This window comes from Aulonocara sp. 'chitande type north' Nkhata Bay, linkage group LG3 (assembly GCF_057382095.1).
Source record: "Aulonocara sp. 'chitande type north' Nkhata Bay isolate Kocher_YH1m ecotype deep benthic linkage group LG3, A_spYH_male_GT1.1, whole genome shotgun sequence".
Classification (NCBI taxonomy): domain Eukaryota; kingdom Metazoa; phylum Chordata; class Actinopteri; order Cichliformes; family Cichlidae; genus Aulonocara; species Aulonocara sp. 'chitande type north' Nkhata Bay.
This window is the reverse complement of record NC_141346.1, coordinates 2,327,617-2,348,467: the sequence shown is the minus strand read 5'-3', so window position 1 is coordinate 2,348,467 and position 20,851 is coordinate 2,327,617. Positions and strand designations below refer to the sequence as shown.

General features: G+C 42.5%; 1 protein-coding gene across 1 annotated transcript in view; it reads right to left on the bottom strand.

Moving 5' to 3' along the window:
- Positions 1–20,851, bottom strand: part of LOC147333470 (protein NLRC3-like) — a 48,363-nt gene that overhangs the window by 4,215 nt on the left and 23,297 nt on the right. Inside the window, exons 3-8 of the mRNA XM_086267046.1 lie at positions 17,974–19,768; positions 16,376–16,549; positions 14,598–14,771; positions 14,231–14,404; positions 2,719–2,892; positions 15–61 (exon numbers count right to left, since the gene is read on the bottom strand). Of these exons, the coding sequence (XP_086123172.1) occupies positions 15–61; positions 2,719–2,892; positions 14,231–14,404; positions 14,598–14,771; positions 16,376–16,549; positions 17,974–19,768 (2,538 nt within the window). The remainder of the gene's footprint in view (positions 1–14; positions 62–2,718; positions 2,893–14,230; positions 14,405–14,597; positions 14,772–16,375; positions 16,550–17,973; positions 19,769–20,851) is intronic.

Below are 20,851 nucleotides of genomic sequence, written 5' to 3'. Positions count from 1 at the left end.
AAAAACACACTTACACTTCCTCAGACCTGGTCTCAACCATCGGACTCCAGCAGGCTCCACCCTGAAAGGAGGAGGGGGGTCAGAGCAGCACAGTCAGCATGCACACATGGACATTACATGGCTCTCACACACACACTGTTACACACTGAGCTCAAAGCTCGGCTCCACTGTTTTATTCAAAGAAATCTACATTTATTTATCAGCACATTTAAAAACAGCTTGAGCCAAAGTGCTGCACAGAGTAGAGAGAAAATAGGAAACATACACAGTAATGACTATAAAGACTGGTCAGGATTGAAAGCTACAGAGTACAAATGTGTTTCCAACCGGCTTTTAAAAATGTCCAGTGTTGGTGACGACCTGATGTGAAGGGCGACTGTTCCAGAGTTTGGCTGCAGCCATCGATAAAGCTCACCTCTGTTTTTACGTCTAGTTCTGGTCAGAAGCTGCTTATCTGCAGACCTGAGGGCTCCACTTGGATTCTTTTGTTAAAGAGAGATAAGATGGAGCCAATCCATTCACAGATTTAAAGACAACCAGATCTGGAAGTGGATTCTACCACGTACTGGTAACCAGTGGAAAAAGCTGGTGATGGGTCGTCTAGCACAGACCCACCGCTGGAACCAGACAATTGATGAGGGAGAGAACTGTGACAGCGCCGTTCCTTCACTTGACCTCAGTCGCTCTCGTCTGCTCCCTCGTAACACTGCTCTTTATTGAGCTTACATGAATATGCACAAGTTCATTATGACGTCTTACACAGGTATGAACAAAGAGTACCAGTCTGTGCATAGTGTAGGTGTGTGTGTGTGTGTGTGTGTGTGCGCGCGTGTGTCTGTGTGTCTGTGTGTGTGTGTGTGTGTCTGTGTGTGTGTGTGTGTGTTCCAGATGTGACCCTGTGACCCCAAAGCTGGTGCTAAGAGTCCAGCGGTCCCCCTAACAAAGGCCTCTTATACTTATCCAGACACAGAGTAGGTGTCCTCCTATACCATAAATCAATAAGAGAGGGTACGACCTCTCTCATGACCCCAAGTGGTGTGTGCATGCCAGAGCACTCTGGAAGGCACACAGAGTCTTTACAGACTACTAAGGATCAAACCTCTATCATTATGCAATCTATTATAAAACTTTAAGCATATATGAGTAAATATTTCTAAGCATAAATGACAGTCAACAATATAAACCTTACATCTGGTTTTAATAACAGAATTTATTTGTTTCTCAAATGAGAAAGAGCTATCAAGAAACACTCCTAAATCTTTAGTTCTGAACTTTTCCAATGGGCCAGGGTCAACATTATCTGCTAATGCTAAACAGGCTGCCGTTATTAACTAATACTAATTTGATGTGAATTAGCATTATGCACTAATGTTAACATTTACTTTTTAACAATGTGAGTAGCTAATGCTAACACTATTTCCCTTAACTTTAAAAAATGTGCACGGCTAATGCTAACACTCTTTTCCCTAGCATTACAACAATCTGTGCTGCTAATGCTAAGTAGACCGCCATTAGCACCTACATCTGATTTAAGGCAAATACGCATTAGAACCTAATACTCATATTGTTTTCCTTTGCTTTATAGCAATGTGAGCAGCTAGTGCTAGGTAGGCTGATGCTTGCAGCTAATGCTAATTTGATGTGAATTAGCATTATATTAGTCGGGATTTAATGCTAAGTAGACTGCCATTAGTGGCTAACGCTAATTTTAGGTGAATAGGAATTGGCAGCTAATCCTAATACCATATTTTCTTGCTTTATAACAATGTGACCAGCTAATGCTAAGTAGGTTGCCGTTATTAGCTAATACTAATTTGAGGTGAATTAGCATTATCCGCTTATGCTAACAATTTTTTTTCGTACTTTTTAACAATATGAGTAGCTAATGTGAACAGTATTTTTCATTCAATTTTAACTTTTCCCCTGCGATGTGAAGAGTTAATGTTAAATAGGCTACCATTAGTGGCTATGCTAATTTTAGGTGAATAAGCATTGGCAACTAATGCTAATACCATATTGTCTTAATTTCTAACAATGTGAGCGGCTAATGCTAAATAGGGTGCCGTTATTAGCTAATGCTAATTTATCCGCTAATGCTAACAATGTTTTTCTTATATTTTAAAAATATGAGTAGCTAATGCTTATACTATTTTTCCTTCAATTTTAACAATGTGATGTGTGTTACCGTTAATAACTATTGCTAATTTGATGTGAATTAGCATTATCAAATAATGCTAACTATTTTCCTTTGCATTATAACGATGTGAGGACTTATGCTAAGTAGGCTGCCATTACTAGCTAATGCTAATTTGACGTGACTTAGCATCATCCGTTAATGCTAACTCTTTCCCCTTGCATTATAACAATGTGAGCAGCTAATGCTAAGAAGGCTGCTTTTATTAGCTAATGCTAATTTGATGCGAGTTAGCATTACCCGATAATGCTAAAACGTTTCACTTCCATTTTAACAATGTTTGCAGCTAGTTCTAAGTTGGCTGATGCTTGCAGCTAAAGCTAATTTGATGTGAATTAGTGTTATATTAGTGAGGAATTAATGCTTAGTAGAATGCCATTAGTGGCTAATGCTAATTTTAGGTGAATAGGAATTGCCAGCTACTGCTAAGTAGGTTGGAGGCCGCAGGAAACAAACAGGAAGTGAGTGAAGGACACAGGAAATGTTTCCATCTGTTCTTCCTCTATCAGACATTCTCTCCATACCTGAGAGTGTCCAGTCTCCAGCCTGGATCCTTCAGTCCAGCCGACAGCAGCTTAATCCCTGAGTCACCTGGATGATTGTAGCGCAGGTCCAGCTCTCTCAGATGGGAGGGGTTGGAGCTCAGAGCTGAGGCCAGAGAAGTACAGCCTTCCTCTGTGATCAGACAGCCTGACAGACTGCAGACACACAAAACAACAATCCATCTGTCAACAATCATTTTCTCTTTGTCACAATAACATCTATCAATTTACATCCATTCAATGTAACTGTATGTATAAGTGACAATTCCCAACAGACGCCAGCAGTCATCTTAAGTTGTTTAGCAGTATAAGGTAACAGCCTACAATATAGAGCGAAAGCCCCAACCATCAGACAATCCACTGTGAGCAGCACTTGGTGATGGTGGGAAGGAAGAACTCCCTTTGACACAAAGATCCTCCCAGTGAAAACAGGCTCCAGGAGGAGCATCTACCATGACTGGTTGCAGGGTGAGGGGAAAGAGAAGAGATGAGCTCAGAGAGACAAGAACAAAATACAAACTAAGGAGAGACAAGACAAAAGTTAAGGAGATGCAGTAGTGACATATAAAAGCACCAGGAGTGAAAAGAGGGGAGGGGAGAAGAAAGCAGAGCATCATGGGAAGTCCACCAACATCCTGAGCCTATAGCAGCATAACTAGGGGATGGTTCAGGGTCACCTGATCCAGCTCGAACTATAAGCTTTATCAAAAAGGAAAGTTTGAAGCTGATCTTCAAAGTAGAGAGGGTGTCTGTCTCCTGAACTCAAACTGGGAGCTGCTTCCACACCCAGTCCAACATAGCCAGGCTGAGTTGTTAGATTAGTCCAAAGTCAAGTCAGAAAGTCATTATTTGTGTCAAATGTAGAAATAACTAAAAAGTTATTTCTCAATCTGATATTAAAAAGTTTAAATGGTGAAAAAACCTGTAATGAAAGCAGAAAGAGTCAATAAAAGCCTCTTTAGAGGGTCACCAGTTTAAAATTCAGACATTTAAACTGGTGATTCTCCTTCTCTGCTCCATTTCCTCTCTAGACTTCCTGTTCCTAGGAGGGATTTGATTGGCTGAACGTCCTTTTGGCCTTTCTTTAGTTCTTTGGGTGCTAATCAAAATGTATGAGTCATGTGACGTGACATAAGGAATTCCATAAGGAATGGAATGATGTGAAAACCATCACGGGCCACAACACCAAGAACAGCACATTGGGGGGGAATGTGGAGAAGGCAAACAAACTCAACTACGTCTTCAACAGGTTTGACATCCTCCGACCACAGGTACAGCATGCCCAGGACCCACTACAGTTTGCATACAAACACTATGTGCCAAACTCCAGACTGACAGTGAAACATCAGGCCAGTGTTAGAAGATAAAGTTCAGGAAAGTTTCTTAATGGTTCAGAAGATGTTCAGCAGAGGACGACTTAAAGATGTGTGTAGGACCCATAATTAAATGTATTGAATTTTGATGATCACTGGGTTTTCATTTGTTTGGTTGCTATGGTGATGTGTAACGGGAGTCACGTGGGTGCTAGCGGTGAAATTAAGTGGGCGTTGTCAGTCTGTCATTCACTGGTTTGATTTTGACAGAGAGGAGGGCTGGGTAGCCGTAGTTTTTGTTGACCGCTGCACAACGAGTTTCCCCTTGTTGCATTAGAGCCTGTGATGTTTTAAGAGTCTGAATCGTGAGCCGATCACATTACTCTGTAAACTCTCAAAGCACTTTAATAAACAAGTAAGCAATTCCACCTCTCGCATTATTGCGTAAAGTTGACAGCGTGTCATGCAAATAGGCAGGCTCCATCCTCGGCCTCTAGCGACTGTGGAAGTTGCTACAATGTGCATGAAATGGAGGCTTCTGATTGGTCAGAATGAGCCTGTGAAAATGGGATGAACTTTGTATAAAGAAAGAAAACAAATTTAGTCTTTTCATGGAAATCTACCTTTTTAAAAGTGATTCAAATCAAAGCTAACGCCATGCCAGCTTGTAGCTTTGATTGACAGTGTGTAGAACAAGCCTGATGACACAAACTCCCAGAAAACCTAAAAACCAACATAATGCATCTCAAGGATTCAGTTTTGCCATCTCTCCACAACAGTTGCCCATAGTGGACCTCATCACAGCCACAGAAACCGCCATACGGATTAATAAATTATCACAGACAGAAGCAGAGCAAATCAGGATGAAAGTCTCAGCCACCCTCTCCAGTGCCAAAGTCCCTCCATCCAACCTCACAATACAGGAAAAGAAGGCCGTCGCTTCCCTGAGCAAAGACCACAACATCACTGTTTTACCAGCTGATAAGGGAAGATGCACCGTGGTCCTAAACACTACAGATTACCACACAAAGATCACTACTCTCCTCAGTGACAACAATACCTACGAAGCCTTAAAGCGAGACCCCACAAGCAGCTACAAAAAGAAAGTTATAGCTTGCCTTCAAGACTTTGAAAAGGACAAAATCATTGCCCGCCTCACATATCACCGCCTTTACCCAGGGGATGCCATACCCTGCATCTACGGACTTCCTAAAATCCACAAGGAAGCTGTCCCACTCAGACCCATAGTCAGTAGCATAAACTCAGCCACTTATAACATTGCTAAACACCTTGCTACCATCCTTGCTCCTCTCGTGGGGAACACCCCACACCACATCAAGAACTCCACCGACTTCACCGACAAGGTCCAGAAACTTACCCTGGATCCAGATGAAACCATGGTGTCCTTTGATGTAGTCTCTCTCTTCACTTGCATACCCACCACGGAGGCCGTGGAGACTGTTAGAAAACGACTACAAGAAGACAGCTCCTTGGAGGACAGGACCAACTTCACACCCGATCAGACCTGCACACTGTTAGACCTCTGCCTCACCACTACATATTTCAAATATAACGAAGGCTTTTACAGACAAAAACATGGCTGTGCCATGGGCTCCCCCGTGTCACCTATTGTAGCCAACCTTTACATGGAGGAAGTGGAAAGAAAGGCTCTTGGCTCTTTCAAAGGAAGAGTACCCAGCCACTGGTACAGATATGTGGACGACACCTGGGTCAAAATCAAGACACAAGAAGTGGAATCCTTCACTGCGCACATTAACGCTGTGGATAAAAACATCAAGTTCACCAGGGAAGACACAAAGGACAACTGTTTGCCTTTCCTGGACTGCGCTGTGCACATTGAAGAGAACGGCAACCTCAACATCGAAGTTTACCGGAAGCCCACACACACGGACCAGTACCTCCTCTTTGACTCCCATCACCCTCTGGAACACAAACTTGGAGTAATTAGGACCCTACACCACCGGGCAGAACATGTTCCCTCTAAGCCTGAAGGAAAAAGAAGGAACACACATGTAAAGGAAGCACTCAAAACCTGCGGCTATCCTAAATGGGCGTTCTTAAAGTCAGCAAAGAGGCACAGAAAAGAAGACCAGACACCAGCGAGGGAGGATAAGAAGGACAGACGCAACAACATTGTCATCCCCTATTTTTTCTTTTTTTTCTTTTTTTTTTCAAGGTTGGCAAGTATGGCCACAACACCTCACTTTTTTTGCCACATGTATCCAAACCACGTCTCAGCTGTTTGTGGAGGTAAAATACATCCGCACAATTACGCTCAGCCATTGTTGTGAGTGCGCGCGCCAAGGGGCTGCGAGACATTCATACAGCCGTATTTCGCACATGACTATGAAAGGCGGAAGAGGAAGTAGTTCCTTTGAATGTAGACAATCCGAATGTTATCGTTTCTTTCCACTGTGTTCCTGTTAATGATAAACTACAAATTTACTCTAAATTACTAAACTATCAATATTTTAATGTGAGAATCGATTTTAGAACATAAATGATTGGTATCGGAGGAATCGATATTTCAGGATCGATCCGCACATCACTATTAAATACAAGAAGAGACACACATACTCAAACATGCACGTATATCTAAGGACTTACATATGTCTGCAGATGCTGTTCAGTCATGGTAACACACACACAGTCAGTAGCACACTGTGCTGCACAGTGGCTGTAATTACTTCACACATACACACATTTCCCAAGTGATACCTGACACACACAGCTGCCTGCAGCTCAAACATGTTCGTACATGTCATTCCAACATGCTGCTGAATGGGAGCTCAGACAAAAACATCTAAACACACACACACACACACACACACACACACACACACACACAGTGTTGCCAACTCCTCAGTAAGGAAAATCGCTATTGGTTGTCCTAAAAGTCGCTAGAAGTCGCTAAATGACGTCATCGCTTAATTTGCATAATTGATCATGCTAATGTCATTGTAACCTACGTTGTTGGAGAGAGAAATAACATCGTGGCAGAGACATAAAGACATAATAAACTCTAAATGCATTTAGGACGTTTTTTACTCACTTTATGTCTTTGAGTTTATTTAGTTTATTTATTTTACAAATTAATTTCTTTTAGCAATTATTGTTTTTTTTAATGTCACAATTCCAACCCTGCTCCTTTACCCGGGCTTGGACCGGCAAAAGTGACCCGAAATAGGCGCTCTGATGGAGTTACTTTGTGTGTGTGTTTTTAAGTAGTTTTAAACCTTGTGATCCACAAAACAGCATAAGAGTAAAAGAAGAACTGACTGCGTTACAGCACCCGCTGCTTGTTGAGAGTAAAAGCGATACGCGCTTTCACGTCTTTTTTCTAAGGGGTCTGAAAACTCGCTAAGTTGGCAACACTGCACACACACGCACACAGACTCAGAAAGTTAAACCAGTATCAATTTAAACATTAGACCACAGAGATAATTTGACTCTGTAAAGTAATTACATTTACAAAGTGATTTTTTTTTTCAAAACTTCAATATTTTTAAGTGTGGACAGTCTCAAACATGAGGAACTGTTAACAGGGTTGATTTTATTTGATGTGAATGGGATTTTTGCCTGGCATTATTTGAAACTAACCATTTTTATGGTCTTATGTGAGGATCATTCCTTATGAAATGAGTCAAGGCTGAGAAACGTTCCCACACGAACAGCCTTAAATCAGCTACAATATCACATATAAAGAAGCCATGCAAGAAGCCTTTATACTACTATTTGTTCCTTCTTACAGACTCTGAAGCTGTAGAGTTAGTTAAATGTAAATATGCCCCCTTTTTAATTCACAGTAAATATTATCAGACAATCACCCAGGGCTCCAAATTTCCGAGTGTTAGAAAATGACTGTAACACACACAGAATTATGGCTACAAGACAAATGTAGATAAAAGGAGATCTTTTATATTTAACTTGTTTTGAGGAGTCCCTATATGATGATATAAACCAAGAAAGTTTGCCAAAATAACACTATTTTAATTTTTTTTAGTAAAATATGAGAAAATAGAAACAAAACACAGACTTAACAATGTGGTGTATGCTGTACAGTGCAGCGAGGAATGCCCAGACCTCTACATTGGAGAGACCAAACAGCCACTTCACAAGCGCATGGCACAACACAGAAGAGCCACCTCCACAGGACAAGACTCAGCAGTCCATCTGCATCTTAAGGATAAAGGTCACTCTTTCGAGGATGCCAATGTTCACATTTTGGACAGAGAGGACAGATGGTTTGAAAGAGGAGTGAAAGAAGCCATCTATGTCCACTGTGAGCGACCATCTTTAAACAGAGGCGGGGTTTACGACACCAACTCTCTGCCATCTATAATCCAGTTTTGAGATCCTTCCCAGACGCCTTAACGCCCACTCATATCCTGGGCCATCTGATCTCAGGAATTCGCATGATAAGGTGGGGCCAGGTTTCACAATGAACACACCCGAAACTCTGGCTGATTGGGACCCACACCCAGTTTCACACCTTGGCTCAGGTGATTAGAGGATCATCAGGGGGAGGGCGTTTCTCCAAAACATGTGTCCATCAGAATTATGGACAGTCGTGTATAATAAGTAGACTTGTTCAGATTTGTCCAACACTTTTGTCTGTCAGTGTTTTACAGAATATCATCAAAGAGTCATGATAGTGACCATTAGTGTCACTGTGGAGATGCTTATTCCAGCATCACTGACTTCATGGTTCCAGTTTCCATCACTAAGGACTACATGTCCTGATGCTGCTGTTAGCCATCTTAGCATGCTACCTCCAACAGGTGGTCAGTGGGAGAGCAGAAGATGATATCAGTGACATCCAAACAAGGAAGGAAGAGACTGTTGAAGGCAGCGAGCTGTGACTGCTGTGAACAGCACACTATTCTTTCCCTGTGTCAACATACATGAGGCTGTTTCAGCTGCTTAGTTATTCAGTGCAACACACCACGAACTCCTTTATACAACTAAGTATACTGAGAGCACACTGCTGTGGTTGCTGTGGGAACCATCCATATATTCAGCTGTTTGGGGCTGAGTCTGCTTCCTCATCCTTGGAAAAAACTCTTAAAGTTTGATGTGTTTTTGACTTGAATTGTGGGGATTATATCATTTCTATATTGTGTTTATTTTTATATCCTGTTATTAAGCTTTGAGCAGTGGCATTTGATTAAATATTTATTCCATTTATTAAACATACAGTTTCAATCATGTTATTACACCTATGGGAAAATGTGCTTACAAAGGAGTTGGCCTTCTGTCTGGTAGGAGGTTACAAGCTTTATCTGGTGAGGTAAGAGGTGAGACAGAATGCAGTGAGGTCGTGACAGCTCGCTTGCGTACACAGACATTATATAGACACATTTCTAGGTTAGAGTTAAGACGTATTTTTCTTGTAACTGCGTTTTGTGCCTGCATAAGCAACAGTTTTTTGTAGGATGTGCTTCTGATGTTCCAGAGATAAGTGAGAATAAGAAGATCTACAGGAAGCACCTGGCGTGGAGACGGAGAAAATGTCTTTTTGAGTGTGCGTCAAAGATTGTCAGCAGAAAAGCTGTGGTTACTGTAACTTATGCATGTTATGTATCTGCTTTGATGCATGAGATATAAAAACATGACATATAAAAACATTTTAAGTATGCTTTTTGGGGGGATTTATGCTGAGGATTGTGACGGTGTATTTCCTCCACACGTGTGTTTAATAAAATCATTGTTTTGACACACTTGGACCTGTGGTCATTTGTCATTTCACGAATTCAGGACAGATGTGTGCCAAAATTGGCCTTTCTGTACAACGTCTGTTACGGCCTCTGGCCTCAGGTGGCCCCGCCTTCCTCTAGGTAAATCAATGTGTTCCAGGACTCGTGTGTGATTGGTTACTGGGAGACCCGTGCCAACCCTCTCTTATGCAGAATGAAGTGTGCCAGACCACACGGACGATTGGCTGCCCGGGGATCCCGTGATGCTCCAAGAGGCAATCAGTGGCTGATCGTGCCCACCTGTGGCTACAAAAGGCTGGAGGTCCTTCACTCAGTGGCTGCTGCTTAGGACTAAACATGCAGTTTGCCCTTCGTGCCTCCCTCGTCGATCTTTTGTTGAACTTGTTCATATTGCTGAACTTTGTCGAATCTTGGTGCATGCTTTAAACTTAGTCTGATTAGAGTTTTGAGCTGCTAGCTGGCTGTGGGTAGGATTTTGTGAAGCTGGCTTGCCTTAGTTAAAACCCTAGCTTTTATTTTGTGTGCGGCCAGCCTGCCTTAGTTACCCTTTAACTTTTACTCGTGACTGTTCTTTCTTTATGTAATAATTGTCTGCCCAGTGGTCTGTTGAACAGCCCTGTCGGTTTTCTGTTTAAAGTTTGTAATTAAAACCTTTTGCTTTACTCAGTTTTGTGTTGGGGGCTCGTGTATGTTACTCCCTCCCTGACGCCTAGCAGAGGGGGTCGTAACACGTCAACATATTAATTTATTAACAGTACTGTTATTTTTCACTGTTTCACTTTAGAAACATAAATCTTTACACAGTCAGTGTTGGGGAGTAACGAAATACATTACATACATTACATATTTAAAATACAAAATATAAGTATCTATATTCAGTTACTGTTAGAGTTAAATTGTTAAATGTTTGTCATTTTTATGTTTACCATTTGTACAGTGTTTAACTCTGATGAAAGAAATTCCACTGTCCTTCCCCCCAGATTCTCGAGGTTCTGGTGGGGGTGAAATGTTTTATTGCAGATACATCTTATCTGGAAGATCTGCTTCTTTTGATGTAAGCTTCCTGGGTTTACGACCCTTTGGTCAGCAGGAGGTCTAAAACACACACACACACACAGACACACACAGACACACACACACACACAGACACACACACACACACACAGACACACACACACACACAGACACACACAGACACACACACACACACACACACACACACACACACACACACACACACACACACACACACACACATTCTTACAGAAGTTCACACATATACATACAAATGCCTTGTCTTAGGACCATGTGGGCGTGGCTTTGTTCTGACGTGTTTTGTGTGAATTGTGTCTCAATAAAAGGTAGCAGGAGGAGGTCAGATCTGGGGGTCATTTTCGTGGTGGACACAGACGAGGCCTCCCTTGCTCAAATAATCGATCGATCGACTGTCTTATTTTCTTCATGATGAATAAGTCTCTAGAATTAGCGGGGCTTGTGGAAACACAGACCCAACAGTTACTGTTTAAAAAGGTGGTATTCAGAATACAGTTACTTTGTTGAAATAAATGGATTACACAGTGATCTTTTCCTGTTTCATATGTTAGGCTATGTCCTCTCTATTTTTGGTTATTTTATTTTTAGATACCACACACACACACACACCCGCTCCATGTTCTTCCTGGTTCTTCCTGCTCTGTTTTTCAGTATGTGATAGAAATATGCCAGCATTAGACAGCATCACTTTCTCTGGGACCTAATCCCTGCCTCGCTGAAAGCTGTTTATATAATTACCCATTCTCTCTAAAAGATGGGATGAGGGAGCCCTGTGCCTCTGTGCATGAAAAAGTCTGCATGCGTGTGACAGAGTGAATGAGAGTCACTTGGCTTAAACAGATGAGTTAAGTATATGGAATCAAACAAAAAGACAATCAGCACTGGGACCAAAGTTAATGGTATTTTGTACCACTGGGTATCTAAATTTAGTAATTCCACGCCAAAGCCCACTGATCAATGACCATGAGTACCATTCACAGAGAGTTGGGGAATGGCTGCTTTAACAGCACTGTAAGATGGCGAAGGATGTACCAAAAAGTCAAAGGAGCTTGCAAAGAAAAGCGTCTGGACTTCTTTAAATTGCTTGAAGACGTTTCACCTCTCATCCGAGAAGCTTCTTCAGTTCTAAGGTCAAATGGTGGAGAGTCCCAGATTTGAACCTAGTGGGAGTATCCCCCCACAGAGGGACAAAAGGACCCCCTGATGATCCTCTAATTGCCTGAGCCAAGCTGTGAAACTGGGTGTGGGTCCCAATCAGCCAGGGAAAGGAGGTGAAAGGTGAAACGTCTTCAAGCAACTTAAAGAAGTCCATACGCTTTTCTTTGCAAGCTCCTTTGACTACGATGACCTGGATGACTGAGAACCTTCACAGACAGATGTACCAAAAAGGTGTTTGACTTTACTGAGAAGGCTTGCAGTTTCTGTGGCTGTGATCAGCTCCACTAGCGGGATTTGTCTCGGTGTGACAGCAAAATTCAACCCTTTAGCAAGGATGTTTTTCTCTGTTTGGGTGAACTGTCTGTCAGACAGATTTTTCACCCACTTGTCCACATCCTCGGTATCACATCCTTCTCTCTTCTAGCCACTGAGGACACTCTCCGTATTTTGCGGTGGTTTCCGACGTACAAGAAGTAAGTCAAACTTCCTTTGTTGCCTGGTCTTAGTCTTCTTGTGCTGTGCTAGACGAGCCTTCTCAGTAAAGTCAAACACCTTTTTGGTACATCTGTCACCATCTTACAATGCTGTGATTGCAGCCATTCCCCAACTCTGAATGGTACTCATGGCCATTGATCAGTGGGCTTTGATCAGTGGGTTTTGGTCAGTGGTTGTTGATCAATGGTAATGAGAATTTGCATAATTAAGATTAAGGAACTGACCTCCCAGCCCATTGTTTCTGCAGTGAGCTGGTTTCAGTCATTATGCAAATGTACTGTTTATAAGATTGGGGAAACCTGCAGTCAGCTGAGACTGAAGAAGTCACTTGGATGAGTGATGAAAAGTGGCCACTTGTTTGTCAAAGGCAATAAATAAAAGAACCCAGCTTTTAAAGAGGAAGTAACCATTGGTACCATGTCCAGAGGCTCTAACAGGACCAATACCCTATGAAGGTGCTGGGAATGGAGAAAAAGCACTGTCACAATGCAAGTGACATATCCCACTGTCATTGAGATGGGTTAGAGCAGTGGTGTCAAACTCCAGGACTTGAGGGCCAGTATCCTGCAGGTTTTGGATCCCAACCTGTGTCAACACACCTGAATCAAATGATTAGTTCATTACCAGGCCTCTGGAGAACTTCAAGACATGTGGAAGAGTAATGAACTAATCATTTGATTCAGGTGTGTTGACACAGGTTGGGATCCAAAACCTGCAGGATCAGGATCAGGATCAGGATCAGAATGGAGAAAAAGCACTGTCACAATGCAAGTGACATATCCCACTGTCATTGAGATGGGTTAGAGCAGTGGTGTCAAACTCCAGGACTTGAGGGCCAGTATCCTGCAGGTTTTGGCGATTTAAATCAGCTGTGTTGGATCAAGGACACATCTAAAACCTGCAGGACACCGGCCCTCAAGGCCTGGAGTTGACACCCCTGGGTTAGAAGGACAGCCACATGAAGAGCCACAGAGGTAAAAGCGACAAAGAGCAGACCCAGACTTCCCTTGTCCCATTGGCAGTTATCAACAGGGTTGTCTGCCTCACCAGTCCTGGGCTAGTGTGGAGGGACCGAGTGGACTTAAAGAAAAGCTGCTCATGCTTCTTCAGGGCAAGAGAGGCTGAATCACCTTTAGTGTGATGTTGCTAGCTCATCACTGCAGAAAATAGTTTCTCATAGATGCATTTTCAATGTTTATAATGTAGTAGGGAAAAAAAAGGTCATGTATCGTTACAGCTAATGTATGAAACATTGAGTGAAAGGAAGATTATACATTTAACGTGAATATTTGATTTGTGAAGTAATGAGTATAAATATACACTGCCCTGTGATGGACTGGTAGGCTGTTCAAGGTATACCCGAACTCCAACTTTATAACATCACGGAGCTCTTGTTGCTGCTGTAGATAAGTGGTTAGAAAAATGGGTGCCTGAATGGATGGATGCTGTGAATTATAATAAAGACTTGAATACATCAAAGTGCAGTAATCAAAGCAATGTGGAACATGTTTTGAGCTCAAGAGGTTGTGAAGGGTGAAGGCAACAGTGGTCCCAGTGGTAATTGCAGCACTCAGGCAGAGACCCCTAAACTGGGTGTGTGGCTCCAGCAGGTTCCTGATAATTCCATTTGTGAGGATAATATGAAGTGACAGTTCAGCTGAAAGTTCTATTAATAAGTCAATCAATAATATAATTCACATTTTAAATGATCATATGTGGAAAAGTTTGAATCCTGACCTGAGAGTTTCCACTGCACTCTGTGAACTCTTTAGTCCAGCAGACAGAAGCTTCACTCCTGAATCCTGCAGGTCAGAGTTACTCAGGTCCAGCTCTCTCAGACTAGAGGACTGGGAGCTGAGAACTGAGGACAAAGCTTCACAGCTTGTCTCTGAGAGATTACAACCAGTCAGTCTAAAAAAATAAAAGACAAACTATAAAACAAATACTCATGTAAAGTTTGTTATTATATTACTACATTACATGTGGCATCTTTTTTTATTTTCAAAGGAAACCTTAATATTCTAAGACACAACATCATATGGTTGAACATGGACAAAATCTTTAATTTCGTTTTAAAAAAAAATAAAATGACATTTGATCTGACCTCAGAGCATTCAGTTTACAGTTTAAACTTTGTACTCCAGCAGACAAAAGCTTTACTCCTGAATCCTGCAGGTTTTTGATGGTCAGGTCAAGCTCTGTCAGACTAGAGGACCCAGAGATGAGAACTGAGGACAGAGCTTCACAGATTTTCTCTGAGATTTCACAGATGTTGAGTCTGAAAATAAAAACATTAAGAAAGACTGCTGTTAAAGTGTAATCAAGGTGTAATAACTAATCCTGTTTGTTTTGTGCTGAGTAGGTTAGTAAAACTTCACTTTAACATACACTCAACAAAAATATAAACGCAACACTTTTGTTTTTGCTCCCATTCCCCATGGGATGGACGTAGAGACCTAAAATTCATTCCAGATACACAATATAACCATCCCTCCCAAACAGTGGTCACAAATCAGTCCAAATGTGTGGTAGTGGGCACATCTGCCATATTGAGATAATCCATCCCACCTCACAGGCGTGCCACATCAGGATGCTGATCTGACATCATGAGTAGTGCACAGGTGTACCTCAGACTGCCCACAACAAAAGGCCACCCTGGAATGTGCAGTTTTTTGCGCTATTGGGGGTCTGGGGACCCAGAACCGGTCAGTATCTGGTGTGACCATCATTTGCCTCATGCAGTGCAACACATCGTCGCATGGAGTCTATCAGATTGTCAATTGTGGCCTGTGGAATGTTGGTCCACTCCACTTCAATGGCTGTGCGAGGTTGTTGGATATTCGTGGGAACTGGTACACGCTGTCGTATACGCCGGTCAAGCACATCCCGAACATGCTCAATGGGTGACATGTCCGGTGAGTATGCTGGCCATGCAAGAACTGGGACATTCTCAGCTGCCATCTGCCCTGAACAATGTGAACCATGATTCATCCGTGAAGCGCACACCTCTCCAACGTGCCAGACGCCATCGAATATGAGCATTTGCCCACACAAGTCTGTTACGGCGACGAGCTGGAGTCAGGTCAAGACCCCGATGAGGACGACGGGCATGCAGTTGAGCGTCCCTGAGACGGTTTCTGACAGTTTGTGCAGAAATTGTTTGGTTGTGCAAACCAATTGTTCCAGCAGCTGTCTGGGTGGCTGGTCTCAGACGATCTTGGAGGTGAACCTGCTGGATGTGGAGGTCCTGGGCTGGTGTGGTTACACGAGGTCTGCGGTTGTGAGGCCGGTTGGATGTGCTGCCATATTCTCTGAAACGCCTGTGGAGACGGCTTATGGTTGAGAAATGAACATTCAATGCACGGGCGACAGATCTGGTTGACATTCCTGCTGTCAGCATGCCAGTTGCACGCTCCCTCATTGCTTGTGGCATCTGTGGCATTTTGCTGTGAGACAAAACTGCACATTCCAGGGTGGCCTTTTGTTGTGGGCAGTCTGAGGTACACCTGTGCACTACTCATGATGTCAGATCAGCATCCTGATGTGGCACACCTGTGAGGTGGGATGGATTATCTCAATATGGCAGATGTGCCCACTACCACACATTTGGACTGATTTGTGACCACTGTTTGGGAGGGATGGTTATATTGTGTATCTGGAATGAATTTTAGGTCTCTACGTCCATCCCATGGGGAATGGGAGCAAAAACAAAAGTGTTGCGTTTATATTTTTGTTCAGTGTAGAAATGAATGAAAATTGTACAAAACAACAATAAATGGTAAAGTTTACCTTTACTGGCTAAATTTTCTCACTTGATAAAAACAAACAAACAAACAAACAAACATATAAACAAACAAAAGAGAATACAAATTCTGATCTGACCTCAGGATATTCAGTTTGGCATGTGGACTCTCCACTGCAGCAGACAGAAGCTTTACAGCTGAATCATTGAGGCTGTTGGTACTCAGGTCCAGCTCTCTCAGACTACAGGACTGGGAGCTGATGACTGACAACAAATCTTCACAGCTTTTCTCTGAGAGGTTACAGCTGCTCAGCCTGCAAAAAACAACAAGAACGAGAACAACAAAACAATATCTATTATCAAATATAATCACTTTATATGATGAACCTAGGTAATCAAATGAGTACAAATGAGTACACTACAATGCAAAATTAAATTAAAAAAATGTTCAAGAACTTAAGTCTAACAGAAGAAAAATATTTCATTTTAAACACAATTATACCAGCGTATCTAAATGGAAACCAGAGAAGAGCGGGTAGATTTAGTGACACTAGTTCAGTGTCTGCTGGCTCAGGCCAGTGAGTACTACAGTTACTACAGTACTAAACTTACTACAGTACTGTTGGTCACTTTATTAATTCTAATATCTGTGATTACAGTAAATGTGGTTGTAAATAATTGCTCACATGATGGACTTGGTGCAGACTCTTGTTTTTTTTTTTTTTTTGTCAAAAACAAGCTGCCTTTTAAAGTCCTGCCCTCCCTAAATACCAACTTGTTTTCGATTGGACAATTTCAGTTACTGACAAGAAACAGGACATTGACGGCAATTTTAATTATGATGCCCAAGGTTTTTCCTCTATACTGGATATAATCAGGACAGCCATAGCAGAGAATTATATAAAAAAATGAGTGTGTAATTAAGGTGAGACAGAAACCAGAACTTGGATTATAAACATCAAGAAAAGATACAATCTTGTAACTGGTGGCAGATTTCTTTTCTCGTGCATTAATCACATATTTTAATCATATCTCTTTAGTTTAGCAAGATGACTCCTGACACCAGTTGTATGCATGTAGAATGTTTTCATAATTGGGCCTTGGGTTTTATTGCATCTTCACAGACGGTCCACTTGAGACTTGAAAATCTCCAGACATCCTGCTCTTAATGAGGTGATGGGTGGTCGTAACTTTTGTTAGAGTAGGAGGGGGTAAAGAATGAGCTGGACTGAAGGTATAGAGATTTATGATATGCTATGGAATGTTCTTTGTTTAAGAGTGTTTGGCAGATATAAAATATTTCAAGGTGGTGTGCCTCCTCAGAAAAATGTTTGGTGTTTGATCTGAACGTTCTCTCCACTGCAGTGTTTTTCATCTTTCTTTCTTTTAATAAACCTCACTTCAAAAGACACGCTTAGCTGGTAGTTGCAGTTTTATTTAAGAGTTTCCACAACATAACTGAGGTATATGGTTTAGAAAAAAAGAACTAAGTGAGCAAGCTGAGGATAATGAACCCATAAGAGGGGCTGAAGGATCAGAGCCCATAGTCTTATAGGCTGGGTCTGGATTGTCCTTTGATAAGAGCTACAGACAAAAATCTCTCAGAAATGCTGACCGGCTGGACTGAAACATTAAAGGTATCATAGTTGACCAAGTGAGTGATGATCATTTAATTCCCTATTTTTATGTATTTTTAAGTGTTCTCTGAACTGATCATGCCTGATTTAATATTACTTACAGAGCCTTGTTGGAGGCTTTGACCACTGGCAGCAGCCTCAGAAGAGCCTCCTCTGAAGCAGAGTATTTCTTCATGTCAAACACATCCAGCTCTTTTTCTGATGACAGTAAGATGAAGACCAGAGCTGACCACTGAGCAGGAGACAGATAATCTGTGGAGAGACTTCCTGAACTCAGGGACTGTTGGATCTCCTCCACCAGAGAACGATCATTCAGTTCATTCAGACAGTGGAACAGATTGATGCTTTTCTCTGCAGACAGATTCTCACTGAGCTTCTTCTTGATGTACTGGACTGTTTCCTGATTGGTCTGTGAGCTGCTTCCTGTCTGTGTCAGCAGACCTTGTAGAAAATTGTGATTGCTGTTTAGTGAAAGACCTAGAAGGAAGCGGAGGAACAAGTCCAGGTGTCCATTTGGACTCTGTAAGGCCTTGTTCACAGCACTCTGGTAGAAGTGTTTCTCTGCAGGTTCTCTTGTTTCAGAGTTCTTGGAGGTTGTTTGTTGTTCTTCTACCAGATTAACTCCAGAGTTGATGAAGGTCAGATGGACATGAAGAGCAGCCAGAAACTCCTGAACACTCAGATGGATGAAGCAGAACACCTTGTCCTGGTTCAGTCCTCTCTCCTCTTTAAAGATCTGTGTGAACACTCCTGAGTACACTGAGGCTGCTCTGATATCGATGCCACACACTGTCAGGTCTGATTCATAGAAGATCAGGTTTCCTTTCTGCAGCTGATCAAAAGCCAGTTTTCCCAGAGACTCAATCATCTTCCTGCTCTCAGGACTCCAGTGTGGATCTGTCTCATCTCCTCCATCATACTTTATCTTCTTTCTTTTGGCCTGAACCACCAGGAAGTGGATGTACATCTCAGTCAGGGTCGTTGGCAGCTGTCCTCCCTCTCTGGTTTTCAGCACATCCTCCAGAACTGTAGCAGTGATCCAGCAGAAGACTGGGATGTGGCACATGATGTGGAGGCTTCGTGATGTCTTGACGTGGGAGATGATGCTGCTGGCCTGCTCCTCATCTCTGAATCTCTTCCTGAAGTACTCCTCCTTCTGTGGGTCAGTGAACCCTCTGACCTCTGTCACCATGCCAACACAGTCAGGAGGGATCTGATTGGCTGCTGCAGGTCGTGTGGTTATCCAGAGGCAAGCAGAGGGAAGCAGTTTCCCCCTGATGAGGTTTATCAGCAGCACATCCACTGAGGTGGACTTTCTAGGGTCAGTTATGATTGTAGTTTTGTGGAAGTCCAGAGGAAGTCGACACTCATCCAGACCATCAAAGATGAACACAACCTGGAAGTCTTCAAAGCTGCAGATTCCTGCTTCTTTGGTTTCAGTAAAGAAGTGATGAACAAGTCCCACCAAGCTGAACTTTTCCTCTTTCAGCACATTCAGCTCTCTGAAAGTGAATGGAAATATGAACTGGATGTCCTGGTTGGCTTTGTCTTCAGCCCAGTCCAGGCTGTATTTCTGTGTTAAGACTGTTTTCCCAATGCCAGCCACTCCCATTGTCAGCACTGTTCTGATTGGTTCTTCTCTTCCAGGTGAGGCTTTAAAGATGTCTTCTTGTCTGATTGTTGTTTCTGGTCTGTCTGGTTTCCTGGATGCTGTTTCAATCTGTCTGACCTCATGTTCATCATTGACCTCTGCAGTCCCTCCCTCTGTGATGTAGAGCTCTGTGTAGATGTGATTCAGAAGGGTTGGGTTTCCTGCTTTAGCGATCCCCTCAAACACACACTGGAACTTCTTCTTCAGTTCTAACTTGAAGTTAATCTGACACTTCTCAAGAGCCTCTGAAATAATAAACAAAAGCGGTTAACATGTCAGTATCAATGCCTGGGCAGAAACAGTCAAAACATTACCTGACCAAAAGGGTCCCTACATAGAAGCTACAGATAAAGTGTATCCACAGCCTTTCACTTATTTCACATTTTGTCATCCATTCTTTCAAAATGTGGTAAATTCACTTCTCAGGTCAATTTTTAAAAAAAATAAAATACCACATAATGACAATGTAAGACACGCATGCTTGGAATTCTTGTTAATGTATTAAAAACTAATAAAATGTTGCCATACATAATAATTCATAGTCTCGCCGCAATTCTTTGTGGAAGTACATCTGGCAGCAATTACAGCTGCAAGTCTTTTTGATTATAATGCTTAAAGCTTGGTAAACCTAATTTTACACAGTTTCTTTCATTCTTCTTTGCAGAACTGGTGTCAACTGGGTCGGTGTCACACCCTTGAAACACCCGTAGCTAGTCAGGCCCCTGTAGTTAGGGAACAAGGTAACATAGCGCCCACTTGCTCTCCCTCAGCGGAATGTGCCGAGCAGCCAGGGAAACAGGCTGGCTGGCTGGGTGACGGTGAGGAGGAAGCATAGTCCTAAACAGAAGCCCCAGGTACACCACCAACCCGTTCATGTGTCTAACCGTTTTTCCCCACTCGGCGACACACCCGCCGGGGGTCAAACTCTGGTAATTGGTGATTCTGTTCTCAGACATGTGAAGCTAGAGACACCTGCAACCATAGTCAATTGTCTTCCAGGGGCCAGAGCAGGCGACATTGAAGGAAATTTAAAACTGCTGGCTAAGGGTAAACGTAAATTCAGTAAAATCATAATTCACGTCGGCAGTAATGACACCCGGTTACGCCAATCGGAGGTCACTAAAATCAATATTGAATCGGTGTGCAACTTTGCCAAAACAATGTGGGACTCTGTAGTTTTCTCTGGTCCCCTCCCCAATCAGACCAGGAGTGACATGTTTAGCCGCATGTTCTCCTTAAATTGCTGGCTGTCTGAGTGGTGTCCCAGAAACGATGTGGGCTTCATAGATAATTGGCAAACCTTCTGGAGGAAACCTGGTCTTGTTAGG